Source organism: Electrona antarctica (assembly GCF_951216825.1).
Source record: "Electrona antarctica genome assembly, chromosome: 15".
NCBI lineage: Eukaryota > Metazoa > Chordata > Actinopteri > Myctophiformes > Myctophidae > Electrona > Electrona antarctica.
Genome location: NC_136796.1, coordinates 44,797,882 through 44,816,637, shown reverse-complemented (window position 1 = coordinate 44,816,637; position 18,756 = coordinate 44,797,882). Strand labels below are relative to the sequence as shown.

Below are 18,756 nucleotides of genomic sequence, written 5' to 3'. Positions count from 1 at the left end.
GCTATGTGACTTTAATGAGTACCAGTAGGGGCGCTGTTGTGCCAGAAACAGAGAGAGAGAGAGATAGTGCTGCACTGTTGCCTGCTAATGAGAGAGAGAGAGGAGGGGGGGGGGGGGGGGGGGGGGGGGGGGAGAGAGGAGAGTTGCACCACTCAGTTCACACGGGTGTGATTTTTTTCTTTTACGCTTGCGTTGTTGCGCCCCTCTTCAACAGACCTGGAGGAGACCTGTCGTTGATCCAGGCAACAACGCTCACTCTAGAGCTGCTCACATGCACTACAACCTTTGCAGTACAGTCGGTCAACTATGGCAACGCAAAATAAATGTATAGGCCATAATTGTAAATGTGTAAAATATATAAGAGACAATAGCATCCGTGTTACACGTCAAGCCTCCGGTTCCAGAATGCCGCCGTGCTGCGAAAAAGCGGCTTTGTTTGGTTTCCGTTTAACCCATTTAGGCCTGTCGTCGAAATTTAAAAAACGTTCGCTCTGAAAGAATATATATTCAAAGATTTGTGCCGCATTTTTACGATTTTTCAAAAATAGCAGACCTACAAGTTCATAGCGCGCCACTCGGTGGCGCGCTATGAGCTTGTAGATCTACTATTTTTCAATAGCTAAAGTATAACATAATGCTTAGTTAAAACACCAAAAGGGGTTCAAGCTGAAAATGGGTTAAAAAAAAGCAAAGCTGACATTAACGACTTTCTTCACAAAATTATTGCGGGATCTTTGTATAAAAGTGGCATCAGTAAAGATATAAAAAATATATTATCAATCAATCAATAAAATGTAAAACATAGAAACAAATAAAAGCAACATAGTCGTCACTCACTCCTCATGGATCCCTGATCTTCATCATCCTCTTCCTCGTCACTGTTGATGACCATGGTGCCCAGGTCCGACTCCAGCATGGTGCTGCCATGTTCGATCATGGTCTGGGCCCCGTCGCTCATGGTGCCCGTGGCCCTCATGGTGCCCGCACCCTCTGAGCTGGACTTCACCATGGTGTGCGAGTCCACCTCCGTATCCTCTTCCTGGACAACACGAGGACAGACAGTTCATGGAAGTTGTACGAATTTCAGAAAGCATTACACTCAAAGAACCAAAGTGGCAGTACATCAGATTTAAGAAATCGTTTGTACCAGCATCAACTAAGATGTTGAACGAGGCTCTGAAACAGCAGTAAGGCTAGATTATCCACATCATGTGTGCAATTGTGTAATGTTGTGTCTTCCTCTGTAATGTATTTTTGTTTGTCATTGATGTTTTATGTGTGGCTGTAGCTAGGGTGAAAGCCCACGACAAATTTACCTTGTGGACAATAAAGTTTACCTTGACCTTGATTGACTACTTAGTTGGATTTTGATACTTCAGAGATTAAAATAGGGTGCATTTTGCATCCCAAAACGCAGTTTATAGTTACGACCTCTGCATCCACGGGATGCACTACTGTACCGTTTTTTATTCTAGTTTTCCACATGAATATAACCACATTATAACCATATCAAATTAAATGGGAGTTAAATGCTGCAAATTTGTAAAAATGGCAAAATATGACTCCTAAGTGGGACTCATAAAATGTCCCTGGGACTCATCTAAAAGACCATCCCTGCATCCCGGGACTCTTTACATTGAAAACCTATTTACATCACTGCAATTATTCTGCATGTACAGTTGTAGGGAAGGGTGCATTGACTGCTTAGTTGGGATTTTGGATACTTACAGAGTTGTCGTCCTCTTCCAACTCTCTCTGCTGTTCCTGCTGCCTCTTGGCTTTCATCTCCATGGATTCAGTGATCAGGTCTCTGAGGATGCTCACTTGTTTGGCCTGGTTGATGAACGGGTGCTGGAGAGACACGGCAGTGCATGGTTGTTACGTTACACGCACACTTTTTTTGGCGCTCGCCGACAAAACTCCCGAGTCCCGATCTGACGCAAGATCGGGCTTTGATCACCGAGGTTTTGCTCGCTGTGTATGAAAGGAGCTGCGAGAAGATCCAGTGCCGATGAAAGCGCTTGCCGACGCCTTCCCGACCGTTTCTGAATATCTATATATTTAGCTCTTGACTTCATACAGTACTGGGTTGCGACCGCGTCCCGAGAAATCCTGTATTACAGCCAATGAGAGCACAACTTCACAAGACAGCTGCATGTGCTCACTGCTCACAGCCACTACGTCAGTCTGTCTGTCTGTCTGTCGACTGTAGGCTATCGATATATGATCAGATTGATAAACCGCATCGTTCAACACTGCAAACTTTTGGACCTTGTGCGCTCTGTATGTGTGTGTGTATGTGTGTGTGTGCGCGAACACACACATACGGAGAGAGACAGAGAATGATTTAATGAAAATCAAGATTTAACGTCCTGCCTCGCTATAGCGCATGTAGGCTACGCTATCACAAACATTTCGCCCTCACGCCCTGTGTGTGTGCATGCAGAGAAAGAGAGAGAGAGAGAGAGAGACACACACACACAGGCGTCCTGTGTCGGTCTCGGGTCTCGCGCTTGTATGGCACCCTGCACGTTACCATACGTGAGATGTCAAAATGAATTGGAATTGGAATAAAAAACAAATGATGTAGCCTGCCTATGTATCGGGTCTGGATCGCATCTTGGTGAACTCTTGCAGTGTGTGATGCCTAGTCGGCGACCAATCGTTTAGTGTGAAAGCCACAACGACATAATGACAGCCGATTTAAAAAAAAAAGACTCCTGTAGTGTGAAATAACGATACATAACGATCTGATGACTCGCCGACAACTTTAAAACTCCTACAGTGTGTAGGGGCCATTAGTGTGTATGTGTGTGTGTGTGTGTGTGTTAAGTCACTCCCAACCTGTAGTAACTGCGTGGCCGTTGCTCTCTGCTCCGGGTTCTTCACCAGACACTTCTTGACAAAGTCTGTGAAGTCGTCCGTCCAGTTCTCTGGCTTCCTGAACGTCGGAGGAGGGTTGGTGGGGATCATGAAGATGGCCTGGTGGAGCAGAGAGGGAGGAAAAAGATCTGATCTTCTAATCCAGTGGTTCCAAAAACCTTTTCATGTCAAGGACCCCCAAATTGACACTCGTTAGCCCCACGAACCCCCATTTCAAAATATACGCCAAGGGGGGCATAAGAGAAGATTTTTACGGCTCTAGCAGTGATTCTCAACCTGTTTAATTTCAAGGACCCCCAGTTTGACATGCATTTAGGCTACGTACATTAATGGCATTTCTATCTCTGGGACACCCAATTTAAATTGTAAAATCAAATGTTAATTTAACTCTGAGAGTGTACAAATGGAACCAAATGGACCCGTTAGGGTCCATTTGGTTCCATTTGTACACTCTCAGAATTACAGACCCATACGGTCTCCATTTGGTTACTAATTATCATTTAGCTGGGGACCCCCTGGAACTCCCTCAAGGACCTCTGGGGGTCCCCGGACCCCACTTTGAGAACCACTGTTCTAATCAAGGCACTGCTTATCAACATGGCGTCAGAGATTCCTCAGGGCGTCCCCAGCTAAACTATTGATAGTTCTGAACCAAATGGACCCTTACGTGTCTGTAACAAATGGAACAAAATGACCCCCTCCCCCCCACAAAAAAGAAACCAAGGCTGAAAATCACTAATGAACACTTGAAATGGTTTTGTTGGACTCACTCTCATGGGGTGGATGTCCGCATAGGGAGGTTTTCCCTCTGCCATCTCTATGGACGTGATACCCAGGGACCAGATGTCAGCCACGCAGTTGTAACCGATCTCCTGGATCACCTCGGGGGCCATCCAGAACGGTGTGCCGATCACAGTGTTCCTCTTAGCCATTGTGTCCTTGAAAACGAAGGGAAAAAATGGCTGTGGTTTAACCCATTTTGACCTGATGAGGACGATTCTACAAATGTATTCTAAATCCTGACAGTTTTCTGAAAAACCCAATGTTTCTATATCAGTGGTGCTCAACCTTTTTCATGTCAAGGACCCCCAGAATTATATGTAATTGGCTGCCGACCCCCATCTGAAAATATGTTGTTCCAGTTAAAAAATTTCACTCTGAAAGAATATACATTCAAAAGTGTGCGCGACATTTTCACGATTTTAAAAAAATAGCAGACCTACAAGTTCATAGCGCGGCACTCGGTGCCGCGCTATGAGCTTGTAGATCTGCTATTTTTCACATGTCACACCTTTAGAAACACTATGGCAATTTTGGCAAACAGGTTGGACTAGGCAAGGTGATTGAAAGTGGATATAATGGATACATATCTTAAACACATACAGCTTAAACGAGAGTTAACATTTTGAACCTCACACTCAAAATGCACTTTTGTGAAAACCTCATAATGGCATCTCTGGAATAAATGTAAAAAAAGATGTTTGAAAAGCTTTAAATGCATGTAATCCTCATAGGTCAACTGCATTTGCAGACATAAGCCACAAAGTCAATATACAGCATTTAAAGTCCACACTGAATACTAAGAATTGGAGAGTAATAATAATAATGGATTTTATTTATAACGCACTTTACATTCATCAGAATCTCAAAGTGCTACAGCAAATTAATAAAAACAGAAGAAAAAACACACCATTAAAAATATCTAATAGAACGGGAACATTTTAAACAATAAGGGCAAGGCTATAAGAATGCTGGTAAAAAGGAAAGTTTTTTCTTAAAAGTGTCGACCGACTGTGGAGCGAAAATGGTAAATGCGAGAGATTCGCAGATCCGACACACAAAAGGTCCGACATTTAAACGCTGTATATTGACTTGGTGGCTTATGTCTGCAAATGCAGTTTATTTATGAGGATTACATGCGGGTACAGGCTTTAGTTTAGACATACAATTGGTCCGACTGTCATTAGACCGACAACCTATACCTCAAAACCTAACCCTAACCACAAGCACGGGAGCAGCGCATGTTTGACCGCATGTCCGACCGTTGTTTCAGCAAGTCGGTCCGTTGGGTGTGTCTAATCTGCGTGTGCGTGCGTCCCCCTCTCTCTCTGCATGGCTGTGAATCAGCGTAACCTCATCATAGTGAATGTAAACTTTGTGTGGGAGCTACACAGACAGTCATTTAAAATCGTCACTGTTTATTTAACCCAGACAGTGTACAAATCATGGTTCCATTTATACACTCAAGAGTTAAATTAGAGCTAAAAATCAGACCCGTCTGAAGTGAGTGGTGCTGTACTGTACTGTACTGTACTGTACTGTACTCGCTCTCCTCCCTGGCCTCTGTGTCTGTGTGTTAGGCTGCACAACAGTGACACTTTCGTGCTCGGACACAGGGAGGGACACACACATAGCTGTCTATAGGAGTGGTTGCACCACTCAAAAAGGCATTTATATTCAGGCAGTACAACTTGTTATTGTCAATAGTAACTAGTATTTCTACTCAAACACAAGGTCTTACATTTCTCAAAAGATGAGTAGGGAGGGAGACCACTTCCAACCATTGCAGATGTACTAGTCATATTTGTATAAACATATTCTACCATACAGATTTATTGGTCAATATATATTTTGTATTTATGCAACAACGTTCGAGTTTTACTGTGTAGAACATTACCGTTAATTGTCCGGCGACTCCAAAGTCAGCTAACTTGGCGTGGCCCTCTGTGTTGAGCAGGATGTTGCCTGCTTTGATGTCCCGGTGGATCTTCCTCATGAAGTGGAGGTACTCCAGACCCTTCAACGTGGACTTCAGGATGGTGGCGATCTCATCCTCCGTCAGCTGAAGGAGAGAGGGAAAGAGACAAGGATGAATGAATGGATGAATGAAGACTGCATGAAGTGAATGACGAAATAAGAAATGTAACTACTATTAATGCTCTTCTCTGGTCCAAAATGACCCTGTGAATCTGTGAAATTCTTCCGAAATCCGACCGGTTCCGACATTATTGGACACATGAAATTCATTCAGAGAGCCGATTTGTTAAGAGGTGTTGTAGCGCCGGCCGGGAGGCGAACCCAGAACCTCGTATCAGTAAGCCGCGTACGTTACCAATCGGCTAAAGAGCCATGGCCCGATAGGCAAGTAGTAACGCAGCCACCTATAGCCTACAATATCACAAAATTGCAACAACATGTGAAGACACTGGTATGCAACCAAGTAGAAATCAGGCACGTCGAGGCCTGTTCTAGATATTTTATTGTAAAGAAGGACAACGATATGCACGTCCCAGTTTCAGAATACGGTGCTGGACCCAAAGAAGTGACTGAATGAAGAAAAAAAGTGGAATGTCCTCACACGATATCATTCTGCTCCCCGTCCTTTATTTATTTCAACCTAAAAAACGTTTCACCACCTCCGGGCTTTCTCAACGTTGTTGTATTTAGGTTGAAATAAATGAGCAGAACTATATCGTGTGCGGACGGACATTCCACTTTTTTCTAGATATTTTATTGACCACTGATGTTGTGTTTTGGCCGTTCTTCTTCACCTTACCGTTTTGTTGCGCAGCCTTATGATGTCAGAGACGGAGCCAGCCCCGCAGTACTCCATGACGATCCACAGGTCTGTGTTCTTAAAGTAACTGCCATAGTACTTCACCACGTAGGGACTATGGGAGGAAATTAACAAATGAACAAAGAATGTGCGTCAGGAACAATTTCCATTTTAGGGACAAAATAGGAGAAGTGAGACAAGACACAGTGTGTAAAACCTCTGTTTTACACTTGGTTGCATGCTGAAAACAGCTCACAATGTAAAATCAGCCATTACGACGGCATCGAGGCCCGCCAAAATACATTTTAGTCGACTAAATCAGCTGTAGATTTAGTCGACTAAAATCGTATGATATTTAATCGACTAAAACTAGACTAACACTAAGACATTCCAGGTGATACTAAAATGTGACTAAAACTAAATGAAAACTATTCAAGAGACTACTACGACTAAAACAAAAATCTAAATTTGCTACCAAAAACAACACTGACGTGTACACTGTGGGGTATTGTAATAATATGCGTACCTGTCACACTGTGGGCTATTGTGGGGTCACACTGTGGAGTATTGTGGGGTAATACTGTGGGGTATTGTGGGGTAATACTGTGGGGTATTGTGGGGTAATAATATGCGTACCTGTCACACTGTGGGGTATTGTGGGGTAATACTGTGGAGTATTGTGGGGTAATACTGTGGGGTATTGTGGGGTAATAATATGCGTACCTGTCACACTGTGGGGTAATACTGTGGGGTATTGTGGGGTATTAATATGCGTACCTGTCACACTGTTGCATGATGGAGATCTCCTTGATGATCTCTTGCAGGTCGGACTCGACAGGAACCTGCTTGATGGCAACAACCTGACCAGACTCCTTATGGATGGCTTTGAACACGCTGCCATAGGAGCTAAATATACACACACACACACACACACACACACACACACACATCAGACACAACTAAACATCCCAGGGTTATTTAATCCATTAAATCAGAGCGCCCAGCGATTTATAGCAGCGGAGCACATTTTGCGACGCACCGGATGTTTTCCCGGATGTGGCTGAAGTAGCTTGATGTAGCCAAAACACTCTCGAGGCGATCGGCAACAACGGGAGGTATGATTAATTCTAACGCGACTAGCGACGGGACCGCGATGGGCCGTCTTAACACAATCTTTTCTTAGAATTGGACAGAATGATTTAGATCAAGAGTTATTCACATTTTAAGATTTTCGATCTCGTGGGCTTAAATGGGGGGGGAACATTTTCAATGACGTCCCACCGGAAAATAACTGAGTGTTGCGCAACAGACGCTCCCAGCCTGTGGAGCAATGCGATCGGTTTTGATATCAATAATCTCCATCCTTTTGATCAATCTCCGTCTTGAGCGCTGGATGTTACTAATTGATAGGGCGGAGAACTCCGTCCTGTGCGCTCAGGGTGTTAAATATAAAACTAATATTTTATAGCAGAGGTTCTCAAAAACAAAAACATTTTCATGTCAAGGATCCCCAAATTGATATGTCATTTGTCTGTGGACACCAATTAAAAAATAATTGAGCAAGGAACCCCCATATAATAACACATTTGCTAGAAATTAGCCGATCTACAAGCTAACAACTCATGTCACTCAGTCACTGCAACATGTTGTGACTCGTGAGCTTGTAGATTGGCTATTTTTGAATAGCTTAAAAAAAAGTGTACTGTTCCTCATTTCCTGGGGATATCCCCCGCTTTCCTGGTAAAATACGTATATCCAGTCAGTAGGACCATAGACTTTATATATATCTATGAGTAGGACATGGCAGCGGTGGCCGAACGGATAGCGGCGCGGTCTAGATACCGGAAGGTTCCCAGTTCGAACCAGCCGTCCGACACGTTAAAATTACCACCGCTGAAATGCCCTTGAACAAGGCATCAACCACTACGATGAAATGTGTTCTATGAGCAGGGCCTGGCTGGAAACAAGTTCTTGAGCTTAGCCCAGATACCCTGGGTAAATATAGATTTCATTTCATTTCATTTCATTTCACATGCAATTCAATACATTTTCAAGTGGTCTGTTCGCCAGTAAACCTGTGGGACATTTCAATAAATATAAAGAACATGGAGACGTACCCTTCACCTAGCTTCTCCAGAACATCAAACACTTCCTCTGGTTGTTTAGTCAGACTGTCTTCACTCAGTTTTTTCAGCTTGCTGTAAGAAGGTAAAAAGTATCTGTCAATAATATACTGTATCAGATTCCGATGAAATCTGAGACATGACATGAATACAGCCAATATTGACTCATCTGTTTTATATTTCAAGGATAATAGTAAGTAATATAGTAATACTTTCTACTTTGCCAAAAATGCACAAAAGCAAACCAAGGTGTAATTTAGGGACGATTCACGAAGCAACTGACCAATTAAAAACGGAACGTGCTCAGATTTGTATATCCCCAGTCGAATACCATTTTTCTTTTTAGACATGTTTTGTTCTATATGGCTTTGCCACTTGGTCCATAATTCTTTTACAATATACCATACTGTACACAGTGTACAGAGATAAACTCTGATATAGTTGTTTGTATTTAAGTTATTACACTATTACACTTATTACACTACTGCACTTTATTAAACATTAGAGCTATGGACCAGAGCTAGATAAACCACTATAAAGTATAAAGGGATAAACTTTCAATCCAGATAAAACCCCATAAACTACTAGGTGATGTGAATGGATGGATGATGGATGGATCACATACTGGAACTGATAGAAGCACTGTCACTGTTAAAAAAAACTGTAAACAATTAAACATCTTACAATCAAATGGCTGCGTAGCTGAGAAACTATTAAGTGCAATTATAACTATTTCATGACCAATTATCCAATTAATCAACCATCAAGCTTGGGGGGGGGGGATTAAAAACTAAAATAGCGCTAGCAAAACAAGCCAAGACTGCTGCTGTACTGCTGCTGCCAGCCCACCACGTTAGCATGTGAGCTAGCTGTTAGCATGCAGGGCTGCCCTGAATCCAAACCCACCTTTTGGGCGCGGTGGTTTCCATGGTTTATCTCTTCAAAGAATTAACCCGGAGTGACGGAGGAGTTCAATAACGTTGAAATAATATGACAGAGTTCACTGGGCTAGTTTACAGGATGTTGATATGCTCATTATTATCCACGCAGTCGTTTGTTGTCAAAAACAAAAAAAACTAGTCGCCCAGCACTGTCTGTCTTCTGACTGTCTTCTTCTTCCACGTTCCAAATGAAAAAGCTGACGTTTTAAGATACCACAGCGCCCTCTTTTACCCTGGATTGTATTTAACCAGTGGTTGCCAAACTTTTTCACGTCAAGGACCCCCAAATTGACACTAATTACCCCGCGGACCCCCATTAGAAAACATATGCCAGGGAACCCCATAAGAGAAGATTTTTGCGGCTCTAGTAGTGATTTTCAACCATTTTATTTTCAAGGACCCCCCAGCTTTACATGCATTAGTCTACAGATCCCCATTTAATGGTATTTCTATCTCTGGGACCCCCAATTTATATTGTAAAATCAAAGTTAATTTAACTCTGAGAGTGTTGAAATGGAACCAAATGGACCTAGACCCACAAGGGTCCATTTGGATCGTTCCAAACTATCATTTACCTGGGGACCCCCTGGAACTCCCTCAAGGACCCCTGGGGGTACCACTGTATTAAACTGCTTCAGTTAAACCAGTGGTTCTCAAACGTTTTAATGTCAAGGACCCCCAAATGGATGTATTTGGCTGCGGAACCCCATCTGAAAACTTTTCAAATATTTTCCAAAAATAGCACATGTACAACTAAGCTCGCAGCATGGCACGCAAAACTGCTTGTAGTTCTGATATTTTTGAATAGCCAACATAATATATAAATGGGTAGTGGTAAAATGATTGTTATGCTATGTTAACCAATTTTGCCGAGTGGTCCCCCTGGACCCCGCTTTTGAGAACCAATGTGTTAAATACCCCCTCCTTTTATTACTCTATGGTTGAATAGCCTAATTACTTCATACAGTTTATATTTCACCCCTTATTATACTGTAGAAGATGACATAAAACGAAGCCTGCCATACCGAGGCACTGCCATTCCGACTCGCTAATAATACTAACTAACCCTAACCCTAACGACACGCCGTAACGAAATGGCAGTACGTCGGAATGCCACTCTGTTCCCGTCCAATTTAGGCACTTAACAGACTCTTAATCCAGAGCGATTTGGTTGTAGGGGTTGGATCAGGCTTTGGAGATATGGGGACTTTGGTTGCTTTGTAGCCAGGCCAACATCAGTGTTTTGATTTGTACTCAGTATCCAGGCAGTATCCAAGTCCTATCTATGATGCTATTGGTAGGCCTGTCATATCGTACGGTGTTGTCATTTTAGAAAACCTTTTGGTTGAGAAAACCTTTTTGCACACCTAGAGCAGGTGCGTAGGCAAACAAAGTGCACATAAATAAAAGAATACACCTGCACGCTGCCAAACTGCACGGTACAGGATTGAGAAAAGAAGCAACGTTTCGGTCACTGATGACCTTTTGCCTGAAGATCTTTCTGTCATTATTGAAGAAAACCTTTTGGGGAAAATGTCACAAAATCTTTCAGGTTGTGTATTTGTGAACAAGTAATGTGTCTTCTGAAATTCAATACGCAGATTATTACAACTGGTTGTATGACTTGTGTGTAGGACTTTAAAACTGCCAAAAGACTGGAATAGCCCAGAGGAATTCTCCTTTAGTCTAGTAGTGGATAAGATGTTGGCTTTACATACAGGAGTTTATGTCTTTATCATGTAGAAAAGTGCCCAACAGTGCTCTTGCCTCTTTGTGACATCATGATAAATGCTTGTATGGAAATTGGTAGGGCAGAATGACTTGAAACCCAGTGAAGAAATCTCATGACATGCTTTAGAATCCAAAATTAAAGAATTAGAGACAGATACAAGACACCTTTTTCTTTTTACAAAAAATGTACATGGGTTATGAAATGGGACTCCTGGAAATAGTTGTTTTACTAGAGTGCCAAATATAGTTGGGTCACATATTATGTGCATCCATATTTGGGCAAACATTTTGAGGAGGACATACATGACAAACTGTTCAATATAGCTGATCCCTATGATGCAGTGTTGTTTTTGGCAGCAAATTTTGATTTTAGTTTTAGTCAGTCTCTTGAATAGTTTATTTAGTTTTAGTCACCTGGAATGTTTTAGTCTTAGTCTAGTTTTAGTCGACTAAATGTCATGAGATGCCATCTACAGTTGATTTAGTCCACTAAAATGTATTTTGGCGGGCCTTGATGCCGTCGTAATGACTGAATCTACAAGCTCGCGACGCGTCGTGAGCTTGTAGATCGGCTATTTTCAGCATGCAACCAAGTGTAAAATGACTTATACTGGATGTCTTGTCCACTAGTCCCTTCCTAACATTTCAGTCTAGTTTTTATCTGTTGACGAAATTGTCAATACATTTAGTCTTAGTTTTAGTCATCATAGCTTAGTTTCCATTTAGTTTTCGTCAGTGAAAAAAGGTAGTCGACGAACATTTTTCGTCTTAGTTTTAGTCGACAAAAACAACACTGCTATGATGCAAACATTGCATTTATTTAGTGTACAATCCTTGTCGTCACTGGATGACAGAATTAAGAGAAATGTTGTGCCCTCTGAAGTTCTGTGACAGCAGCGCAGACCTCAGCGGCCACGGGCTGCGTGGTCTCCTCGACCTCCTCCGAGGTAGTCACAAAGTTCTCCTCAACGTCCGAGGTAGTCACAAAGTTCTCCTCAACCTCCGAGGTAGTCACAAAGTTCTCCTCAACCTCCCTCGAGGTAGTCACAAAGTTCTCCTCAACCTCCTCCGAGGTAGTCACAAAGTTCTCCTCAACCTCCTCCGTGGTAGTCACAATGTTCTGGTCAACAACACCGGGGTTGAAATGAGCGGGTTTCATAAGCCTCTGCAGCGTGCGGACCGAGGGCATGGAAAACACGGCCGTCATCAGCCTGTAACACTGTGGACTGGCCCGCAGCAAGTCCAGGAAGAACGCCTTGTCCTGATCGGACCACCGGAAACCGTGCGCTTTGCGCTGCGCCACGTTCAGCTGCGCTCGGAAGAACTTATAGGCCGTGGCCGACAGGAGCTTCTTCATGAGCTGCAGGACCGACTTCTTAGTGATTGCCACCGTGGTGCTTGTCTTCAGGCCCTTCAGCGCCCTCACCTTGGTCTTCAGCTTGCTCACCTGTGCCTGGAGATTTCTGACCTTCCTCTTGAGGGCAATTTCTCTGACAGCAGCAGCAGACTCAGGTTCTGGCGGCTCTGACGATGTCTTTGGCTGTGATGATGTGTTTGACATAGGCAGCGGTGACTGTGATGTCGATTGCGGTGTCCGTAGCGGCAGTGGCCGCGGCGTCTGCAACATTGTTGGCCGTGGCAGCAGAGGTGACTTTGGCAGCGGTGAGATCAGTGGCTGTGATGATGCGTTTGACATAGGCAGCATAGGTGACTGTGATGTTGATTGCGGTTTCCGCGGCAGCGGCGGCTGCGTCTGCAACGTTGTTGGCAGTCGCCGCAGCGGCAGTGCCCACACCTGCAACATTGTCGGCCGTGGCAGAGGCGACTGCGATGTCTTTGGCAGTGGCAGCGGTGAGATCAGTGGCTTGACTTTGCCAGGAACTGTGAGCTTTGTCTCGGAGAGAATGCGTGGTCTGAGATTGTGGTCTGTGGTGTACGAGTCAACAGCACTGGATCGGCGAGCATCACAATTCTGTTTACCTGAAACACAAACACATTATTTTTTATTAAGTACTATGCACTCAATGTATATACTTTATTAAGTGAACCCCAAGGGTTCATAATGTTATATAAGAAATACATTTTGACCCTAAAGCATTGAGTGATTTAAAGACGATCACCAATCTTTTAAAAATCTATTCTATCCCTCACTGGAAAACTGCAGAAATCTGAGAATTGGTGTAATGTTTTCAGCTTTCCTAATTCTAGTTAGAATGATAGCAGCTGTGTTCTGAATTAGCTGTAGTTGTCCGATAGATTTTAATAGATAATGTTTAAACATTCTAATTAAACAATGAGACACTCCATTGATGGCTTCCGCCCACACTATCCATGAGTCTGGACACATATCTTGCAGAGATGGAAACATCAACCATCAGCATTGTACAACAGACAGACACTCCATGTTGAAAAACAAAGCGATGCTGTAGCCGTAACTCTGAAACGACTAATGTGAAAGTTCATTAAATTTATCTTATTATTAAATGAAGAAAACTGTCACTCTGTACATCATATTTTTTTCTCCTCAGTGGCCGTGGGTTGACTGACCAATCCGAGTTTGCACATGGGCGTCGAACATTGACATTTGCACAGAGTGAGTAATCGGATTTTTAACACACACACACACACACACACACACACACACACACACACACACACACACACACACACACACACACACACACACACACACACACACACACACACACACACACACACACACACACACACACACACACACACACACACACACACACACACACACACACACACACACACACACACACACACACACACAGTAATATGAAATGCAATGATTATAGTCTAGCACCAGTCAACAGTATATGAAAAATGTAATAGTCCACTCAAGGATAGACAAAGCATCGCCTCTTCCAAATAGAGAGGCTGCCGATCACTGCAGAGACTGAGCAATATTTGGCCAGTCTTTTTGCAGCGATCTTCTGCAGTCATCCAAGTTGCAATCCACGGAGCACAAGTCTGTGGACATGCCCCAGACTTCCAAACACGAGCACAATGATGAATTGGCAGTTATAGCCAAGTGACTTGATACACTCTACCAAGTTTCCTCGTTTTGAAAAAGCATCCACTCGTCTGATGGCAGTGGTCGCAGGTAGTTTGCCCCGGTGTATTCTCTCCCCGCTGGATGTTTTGGCGTAGGATCATACACACTCCACCTCTGCTGGTAGATTCTACCGGTCGGTAAAGCAGCTTTAAAAGCCAACTTTATCACCGCAATGAGACACATTGCAAACAGTAATCCGGTAGCCTTCATATTTAAACACCTCTTCTCGCCAGAACCGTGCCGGCACCCTGGGCGCTTTCCTGGGGGTCTGGATGTTTCGGGTACCACACGGAGTTGCACCACTCACTTCACACGGGTGTGATTTTTAGGTTCAAATGGATAATATATATATATATATATTTTTTTTTTGTTGAACCAAATAGTGATATAGGAAGCATTTCCAGGTCTCGAGGAAAGCCTGTGTGAGTGTGATCAGCTGATCAAAAGCGTTTTAATATAAAATGCCAAAGACAGTGCCTTTTTAACATACCCTAATGAAGCAAACGGCAGCTTTACAAAATGGCATATGCAGAGATTTAGATTAATGTAACTTTTGTTTATTTGCATTTTTACTATGGACTCTGTAGTTACAGTTGTGGTCACAACTACAGTAGTACAGTAAAATAAAAAAAACTTACTTTTATTTGGTAACTCCTGATGCAGAATTGGTTGCTTCCTCCCTGACTCACTATCCAGTGGGAATGGTGGGTTTGGAGCAACACCTCTACTTGGCACTGCATCCCAATTCAATCCAGCATGGCTTCAATAAAATAAACATCCCAACATAAATATAAGAATGCAGCAACATACTTGTTTTTTTACAAGTTTGCAATTGTCAAATCACTGTGTATTAAATTGCAATGTGGGTATATCAATGTTGATGTTCTGATTTAATAATATTAAAACATGAGGATGTCAGAGGTGGTTCTCAAACCCTTTACAACTTAACCTTTTTTGGGCGGAAACCCCTTTTGGCGTTTTAAGCATTCTGTTCTACTTTAGCTATTGAAAAATAGCAGATCTACAAGCTCATAGCACGGCACCGTGAAAAAGAAATCGTGAAAATGTGGCACAAATCTTTGAATATATATTATTTCAGAGCGAACGTTTTTACTCAAATCGTTGCTTCTTGGGGCGTCCCTGGAACTACATATTTTCAGATGGGGGTCGGCGGCCAATTACATATATTTTTGGGGGTCCTTGACATGAAATTGTTTGAGAACCACTGACATAGAAACATAGGTTTTTTTTGTAGAATCGGTCTCGGTCTAAATGGGTTAAATTAAGCATAATTGAAGCGGTGAAAAGTAAATACCTACACATCAGCTTTCCTCTTGAACTGGCTGGGGTGGAAGTGTGCACTGCACACTCTATAGCTGTAGCTGAGACGCTCAACGCTTATGTCCACCAGATTGGGGTTCCCAAGAGCCTGCAGCCACTTGGAAGACCTGTAGGCAACATAGAATTATTAATATTAGATTTTAACATGAAAAACAAGTAAAGATTTAATTTCATTCATTCAAAAACAGAGTACAAAACAAGTCCAGTAAAATATTGTACAGGTATAAATAAAACTAGAATTTAAAATAACACCCACGGTCTGCATTAAAACAGACAAATAGCCTACATGAGTGGCATTAAAATTAAGAATTCTATTAGACGAAACAATACATGAACAGTACATGAACCAGCACCATTGAACCTCTTGAGTATAAATAATATTCTAATGCTATAGAGTAGTAGCCGCAATTTGAATCTAGAGTTGCAATACCCTCCATTGACTCCCCACTCATCATTTTGCGTTTGCGATCTGCTTGTCTTAAACGACGTTAAACTCACCAACATTGCAGCTGTAGTCCAAGCTTGAATTATTCTCTTTCAATCTGCAAAGCCTGTTTTTCATAAAAATCCCCCGTAGACATGTTATGAGCTACTTTCTGTCAAGAAATTCTGTGCAAGTGATTCTTTTTCTAAGTGCTGGAGTTTGGAAGCGCTCGTCGTAAGTCACTGAACGTCCCTGCATGCATCTGTTTCGCATTTGCACATAATGCAGGAGGCAGCAGCGCGACCCCTTAATACAAACGAGCGCTTCCAAACTCCAACATTTCTTCTTCTTGACAGAAAGTAGCTCATAACATGTCTACGGGGGATTTTTATGAAAAACAAGCTTTGCAGATTGAAAGAGAATAATTCAAGCTTGGACTACAGCTGCAATGTTGGTGAGTTTAACGTCATTTAAGACAAGCAGATCGCAAACGCAAAATGATGAGTGGGGAGTCAATGGAGGGTATTGCAACTCTAGATTCATCCCATTATAAAAAAATCTAGAGTTGCAAATTGCGGCTAATAGAGTAGGTCCTTTGAGAGTGAGACAGGAGACCAGTTACTGAACTCGAGTTATATCAGAATATTAGACTAGTGCTTTAACCTTTAAAATATCACTTTATTACTTTAAAATAAAATAAAACATGGATTTTTTTATTGCTTGATTGAATACTTTATTATGACTTAAGTTGGAAACAAGCAATGAGTGTTTTCTTGGGTTTAAATCCTTTAAGCATTGTATTTGTATTAAAATGTACTCTTCTCTCTCTCTGTGTGTGTGTGTGTGTGTGTGTGTGTGTGTGTGTGTGTGTGTGTGTGTGTGTGTGTGTGAACTGTTAAAGTATTCAGTCAATCAAAAGCCCCGATGCCTTGTTTCCATTGTGATCCTAATTATGTATTCAATTCATGACTCCAAACACGTGGAATCGTTTTGTTTTTCCGAGCTCACACTGCGAAGAATGAATGAATAAATGAACGTTTTAAATGTAATACCTCTCGGGGTCTCTGGGGAAACGGTGGAAGGCTAGCTCGGGGTGAGCAGCCACGTAATGTTTACAGTTAACGGCAGAGCAATGGACTCTGCTCGTGCTCTGCTTCGTCTTCTTTAGCTCTGTGCGTCCAACTTCATGATGACCGTCACTGCCATCCTCACCACCACCATTCATGTTCCCATTGTTGCTTGTTGTTGTCTCCTTATTCTTCAATAACTCTGTCTCCTTCTTCAACTCCTCCAGTTTACTTCTTCTCCAATCCTCCATTGTTGATGACATGCCTCTTCTTTTACTGTTGCGGCTTGTAAACCATTGGTACATATACTGCCACCCAGAGCATTAGATGGCTCTGCTGCCACCTACTGTACTGAATATATATATTATTTTTTTTGTAAATAAGAAATCAGTCAGTACATAGACATAAAATACATTACAAACAAACACAAACAACCAAGTTATTAATAGCCTACAACAATACAATATCAGAGCCAGGGGGGATTAACAGAAAACATTAAAGAGTGAACACAAAGCAACAGTTTTCACAGCTTTCTTATTTGTTGAGTTATATAAATTGTTTTAATGTACTGCTTGGCCTCAATCTCAAATACAATGAATGAAGGTTTGGAATGACTAAATTTGGATTTATGTATATGAAATTTATCTAGAATAATGACCAAATTAATTATTTATACTACTATAATTATTTGTTCTCTTATTACTATCGTTACTGAAGCCAAATAGCACATTTTGCCAATACAGACAGAAGTCAGTCAATATTATCAACAATTTACCTAGATAATTTACGTAACTAGTGTGGGTAATATGTATCAAGACAGAGTGAGTAACCTCCTCGCGCCACCGGGCTTTCCCACCTCGGATATCAAGATGCGAGGTTAAGAGAAAGACTTCACAACATGAACTAAGAAGAAAATAGCTTTAATCATTTTAACAACAGTGCACCATCTTCTTTCTTAACGGTATTGTTAGACAGTTCAATTGTGCTGATATACATCTGCAAGGTTCCTTGATGCCAGAAATGGTTTATTCTCATAGCATAAATAAACGTATAGCAAGAATGTATTGTATATCATTGTGAATGAATTAGTATGTATGTATTCCCCTAGCCACGGCTCACATGTCATGATTATGACAGTCATGTTTCAGGGCTAGTATTCCCCTTTCTGTGCTCCAGAGAACATCTTCGTCCTGCGACTGTTTTGAAGAACAAAATATAGGTTCCAGAATAGAGAATTATTATAGACGAATCCACGCATCGCTGCCATGGGCACAATCATAGCTGTGGTGCCAAATTAAGTGCAGCTTGACAACGCATTGATTTTTTTTTTTTTTTATCCCAAGATTTTGCAACCCTGTTTTTCACCCAGTGCCAATTATCTAATGTAATCCTGGGCGCTACACTTCCTGGGGGGGCAGCGGACTGACCTCATGCCTTCTATGCATGATGAGTCCAAGCTGCTTCTTTTCACCTGACAGGGGGGAATTTCCCCGGCAGGACGTAGCACGTGGAAGGAACACATTATTCCAACCAGTTCCTTTCCCCTCTATCAGGCACCCAGGCTGGCCAGGGCTGGCTGCAGGGGGAGGTGGTTTTTTAGACCAAGAT

General features: G+C 42.3%; 2 protein-coding genes across 6 annotated transcripts in view; both read right to left on the bottom strand.

Moving 5' to 3' along the window:
* Positions 1–9,683, bottom strand: part of stk3 (serine/threonine kinase 3) — a 101,309-nt gene extending 91,626 nt beyond the window's left edge. For all 5 annotated transcript variants that reach the window (XR_013791791.1, XR_013791792.1, XR_013791793.1 and 2 more), the window contains exons 1-9: positions 9,469–9,683; positions 8,557–8,637; positions 7,217–7,345; positions 6,440–6,554; positions 5,561–5,725; positions 3,654–3,821; positions 2,845–2,982; positions 1,729–1,851; positions 838–1,039 (exon numbers count right to left, since the gene is read on the bottom strand). Coding sequence is in view for 2 of the 5 variants with exons in the window: in XM_079523265.1 (XP_079379391.1) it covers positions 838–1,039; positions 1,729–1,851; positions 2,845–2,982; positions 3,654–3,821; positions 5,561–5,725; positions 6,440–6,554; positions 7,217–7,345; positions 8,557–8,637; positions 9,469–9,491 (1,144 nt within the window). In the remaining 3 variants the exon portion in view is untranslated. The remainder of the gene's footprint in view (positions 1–837; positions 1,040–1,728; positions 1,852–2,844; positions 2,983–3,653; positions 3,822–5,560; positions 5,726–6,439; positions 6,555–7,216; positions 7,346–8,556; positions 8,638–9,468) is intronic.
* A 2,149-nt stretch (positions 9,684–11,832) lies between these two features.
* On the bottom strand, positions 11,833–17,380 carry LOC306938247 (uncharacterized protein). The gene is made up of 4 exons (XM_079522321.1): positions 17,134–17,380; positions 15,632–15,764; positions 14,955–15,076; positions 11,833–13,214 (listed from the first exon to the last, which is right to left on the bottom strand). The coding sequence occupies exons 2-4, from the start codon at positions 15,637–15,639 to the stop codon at positions 12,091–12,093; spliced, it is 1,254 nt and encodes a 417-aa protein (XP_079378447.1). The 5' UTR covers positions 15,640–15,764; positions 17,134–17,380; the 3' UTR covers positions 11,833–12,090.
* Positions 17,381–18,756: the final 1,376 nt, after the last annotated feature.